General features: G+C 42.4%; 1 protein-coding gene across 1 annotated transcript; it reads left to right on the forward strand.

Annotated features, from left to right (window-relative positions):
• Nucleotides 1-1,912: 1,912 nt before the first annotated feature.
• LOC105554680 (heat shock cognate 71 kDa protein-like) lies at nucleotides 1,913-4,233 on the forward strand. Its single transcript, XM_012001234.1, is given in 6 exon segments — nucleotides 1,913-2,144; nucleotides 2,147-2,666; nucleotides 2,967-2,998; nucleotides 3,001-3,351; nucleotides 3,354-4,118; nucleotides 4,121-4,233. Coding segments are annotated over 6 exon segments (1,941 nt in total). The 5' UTR covers nucleotides 1,913-1,984.
• Nucleotides 4,234-4,487: the final 254 nt, after the last annotated feature.

The following is a 4,487-nucleotide window of genomic DNA, read 5'->3' on the forward strand; positions in this document are numbered from 1 at the left end:
CTTGGTGTTAGCTTACAAGATCCAAGCTGTTATCACAGGGTAATGTGAAAATTGCACCAGCAGCTGCATTGGAAAAAAAAAATCAATAGACACCAAGAACAATCATGCACCCCACGTGATATGGTTTGGCTCTGTTCAAAGAAATCAGAGATGACACAAACAAACGGAAAAACATTCTGAGGCAGGAGAATAGGGTCTGGAGGCAGGGAACTTAAGGCTGATTCATGCTGACTCGACATCACAGGCTATTCCGCTTTCAATTCCTCCTTTTTCTTTGTGGCAGTTGCTGCGTGGTAGTTGGAAAATGCAAGTGCCTTTGATTGGTCCCTTCCCACAACCAACCAGACTGGTCATGGCCCACTACTTTATTTGCATAGAGTGAACCAATGGGAAACCTCTAGAGGGCATCTAAACCCCAAAATATTCTATAACCTACGCTCTTGAGCTGCTTGCTTGAGCCTCCCCTGACTCTGTGGAGTGTACTTTCATTTAAAATAAATCTCTGCTTTTGCTGCCTTGTTTTGTTTGTGTGTTTTGTCCAATTATTTGTTCAAAATGCCAAGAATCTGGACAACAACCCTCAACAGTAACAATTCCCTGCTCATGGATAGGAAGAATCAGTATCACTAAAATGGCCATATTGCCAAAAGCAATTTACAGGTTCAATGCTATTCTTATTAAACTAACAATGACATTCTCCACAGAACTAGAACAAAATCTATTTTAAAATTCATACAGAACCATAAATGAACCGGAATAGCTAAGGCAATCTTAAGCAAAAAGAACAAAGCTGGAGGGATCAAACCACTCAACTTTATAGTAGAGGGCTACATTAATCAAAACAGCACGGTATTGGTACAAAAACAGACAGACATACCAGTGGAACTGAATAGAGAGCCCAGAAATAGGGCCACACACCTACAACCATCTGATCTTCAACGAAGCTGACAAAAACAAGCAATAGGGAAAGAACTCCCTATTGAATAAATTGTGCTTGAATAACTGGTAGCCACATGCAGAAGACTGAAACTGGACCTCTTTTTTTTTTTTTTTTTTTTTTACAAGATATACAAAAATTAACTCAAGATTGATTAAAAACTTAAATGTAAAACCCAAAACTATAAAATCCCTGGAAGACAACCTAGGCAATACTATTCTGGACATAAGAATGAGCAAAATTTTTTGATGAAGATGCCAAAAGCAAAAACAACAAAAGCAAAAATTGACAAATGGGATCTAAGTAAACTTATGAGCTTCTGCCTATCAAAATAAACTACCAACAGAGTGAACAGACAATCTACAGAATGGGAGGGAATATTTGTGAACTATGCATCTGACAAATGTCTAATATTCAGTATCTATAAAGAATTCAAACAAATTTACAACAACAAAAAACCCCCCAAAACCTCATTTAAAAGTGGGCAAACTCTGGGTGCAGTGGTTCATGCCTGTAATCCCAGAACTTTGGGAGGCCAAGGCAGGAGGATCACTTGAGAACCAAGAAAGAGCCTGCATAGCCAAAGCAAGATGAAGCAAAAAGAACAAATCTGGAAGCATCACATTACCCAACTTCAAACTATACTGTAAGGCCATGGTCACCAAAACAGCAAGGTACTGGTATAAAAATAGGCACATAGACCAATGGAATAGTACAGAGAACCAAGAAGTAAAGCGAAATACTTACAGCCAACTGATCTTCAAAAAACCAAACAAAAACATACAGTGAGGAAAGGACACCCTATTCAACAAATGGTGCTGGGATAACTGGCAAGCCACATGTAGAAGAATGAAACTGAATCCTCACCTCTCCCCTTATAAAAAAATCAATCCACGATGGATCAAAGACTTAAATCTAAGACCTGACACCATAAAGCTTCTACAAGATGACATCAGAAAAAACCCTTCTGTCACTGAACTCACCTGCAGCTCTCAGGGTTTCTGTGTCTTTCTTTGTAGTTGGAGCCAGGCCTACACACCAGCAACTATGTCGAAGGGACCTGCAGTTGATATTGATATTGGCACCACCTACTGTTGTGTGGGTGTTTTCCAGCACAGAAAAGTAGAGATAATTGCCAATGATCAGGGAAATGGAACCACTCCAAGCTATGTCACCTTTACAGACACTGAACGATTGATCCGTGATGCCACAAGAATCAAGTTGCAATGAACCCCACCAACATGGTTTTTGATGCCAAACATCTTATTGGATGCAGATTTGATGATGCTGTTATCCAGTCTGATATGAAGCATTGGCCCCTCATGTCGGTGAATGATGCTGGCGGGCCCAAGGTCCAAGTGGAATACAAGGGAGAGACCAAAAGCTTCTACCCAGAGAAGGTGCCCTCTATGGTTCCGATAAAGATGAAGGAAATTGCAGAAGCATACCTCAGCAATACTGTTAACAATGCTGTGGTCACAGTGCCAGCTTACTTTAATGACTCTCAGCATCAGGTTACCAAAGATGCTGGAACTATTGCTGGTCTCAATGTACTTAGAATTATCAATGAGCCAACTGTTGCTGCTATTGCTTATGGCTTAGACAAAAAGGTTGGAGCTGAAAAAAACATGCTGATCTTTGACCTGAGAGGTGGCTCTTTTGATGTGTCAATCCTCACTATTGAGGATGGAATCTCTGAGGTCAAATCTACAGCCAGAGGCCGGGCGCGGTGGCTCAAGCCTGTAATCCCAGCACTTTGGGAGGCCGAGACGGGCGGATCACGAGGTCAGGAGATCGAGATCATCCTGGCTAACCCGGTGAAACCTCGTCTCTACTAAAAAATACAAAAAACTAGCCGGGTGAGGTGGCGGGCACCTGTAGTCCCAGCTACTCGGGAGGCTGAGGCAGGAGAATGGCGTAAACCGGGGAGGCAGAGCTTGCAGTGAGCTGAGATCCGGCCACTGCACTCCAGCCTGGGCGACAGAGCGAGACTCCATCTTAAAAAAAAAAAAAAAAACTCTACAGCCAGAAACACCCACTTGGGTGGAGAAAACTTTGACAACTGAATGTCAACCATTTGATTGCTGAGTTCAAGTGCAAGCAAAAGAAGGACATCAGTGAGAACAAGAGAGCTGTAAGATGCCTCCACACTGCTTGTGAACATGCTAAGCATACTCTCTCTTCCAGCACCCAGGCCAGTATTGAGATTGATTCTCTCTGTGAAGGAATCGACTTCTATACGTCCAGTGCCCATGCCCAATTTGAAGAATTGAATACTGACCTGTTCCATAGCACCCTAGACCCCACAGAGAAAGCCCTTCGAGATGCCAAACTGGACAAGTCACGGATTCGTGATATTGTCCTGTTTGGTGGTTCTACTCATATCCCCAAGATTCAGAAGCTTCTCCAAGGCTTCACAATGGAAAAGAACCAAATAAGAGCATCAATCCTGATGAAGTTCTTGCTTATGGTGCAGCTGTCCAGGTAGCCATCCTATCTGGAGACAAGTCTGAAAATGTCCAAGATTTGGTGCTCTTAGATGTCTCTCTTCTTTCCCTTGGTATTGGAACTGCTGGTGGAGTCATCACTGTCCTCATCAAGCGTAATACTACCATTCCTACAAAGCAGACACAGATCTTCACTACCTATTCTGACAACCAGCCTGGTGTGCTTATTCAGGTTTATGAAGGTGAGCGTGCCACGACCAAGGATAACAACCTGCTTGGCAAGTGTGAACTCACAGGCATACTTCCTGCACCCTGTGATGTTCCTCAGATTGAAGTCACTTTCGACATTGATGCCAATGGCATCCTCAATGTCTCTGCTGTGGACAAGAGTACAGGAAAAGAGAACAAGATTACTATCACTAATGACAAGGGCCGTTCGAGCAAGGAAGACATTGAATGTATGGTCCAGGAAGCTGAGAAGTACAAAGCTGAAGATGAGAAGCAGAGGGATGAAGTATCATCTAAGAATTCACTTGAGTCATATGTATTCAACGTGAAAGCAACTGTCGAAGATGAGAAACTTCAAGGCAAGATTAATGATGAAGACAAACAGAAGATTCTGGACAAGTGTAATAAAATTATCAACTGGCTCGATAAGAATCAGACTGCCGAGAAGGAAGAATTTGAACATCAGCAGAAAGAGCTGGAGAAAGTCCGCAACTCCATCATTACCAAGTGTACTGGAGTGCAGGAGGCATGCCAGGAGGAATGCCTGGGGGACTCCCTGGTGGTGGAGCTCCTCCCTCTGATGGTGCTTCCTCAGGGCCCGCCATTGAAGAGGTTGATTAAGCCAGCCCAAGTATAGATGTAGCATTGTTCTACACATTTTAAAACATTGAAGGACCTAAATTTGTAGCAAATTCTGTGGCAGTTTTTAAAAGTCTAGCTACTATAGTAAGTTACTGGGCATTCTCAATACTTGAATATGGGACATATGCACAGGGGAAGGAAATAACATTGCACTTTATAAATACTGTATTTTAACCAGAAAATCAGTGTCTTAAATAAAAACTGTTTAAAATTGGCACCATAAAAAAAAGCAA

Source organism: Mandrillus leucophaeus, unplaced genomic scaffold, assembly GCF_000951045.1.
Source record: "Mandrillus leucophaeus isolate KB7577 unplaced genomic scaffold, Mleu.le_1.0 Scaffold655, whole genome shotgun sequence".
NCBI lineage: Eukaryota > Metazoa > Chordata > Mammalia > Primates > Cercopithecidae > Mandrillus > Mandrillus leucophaeus.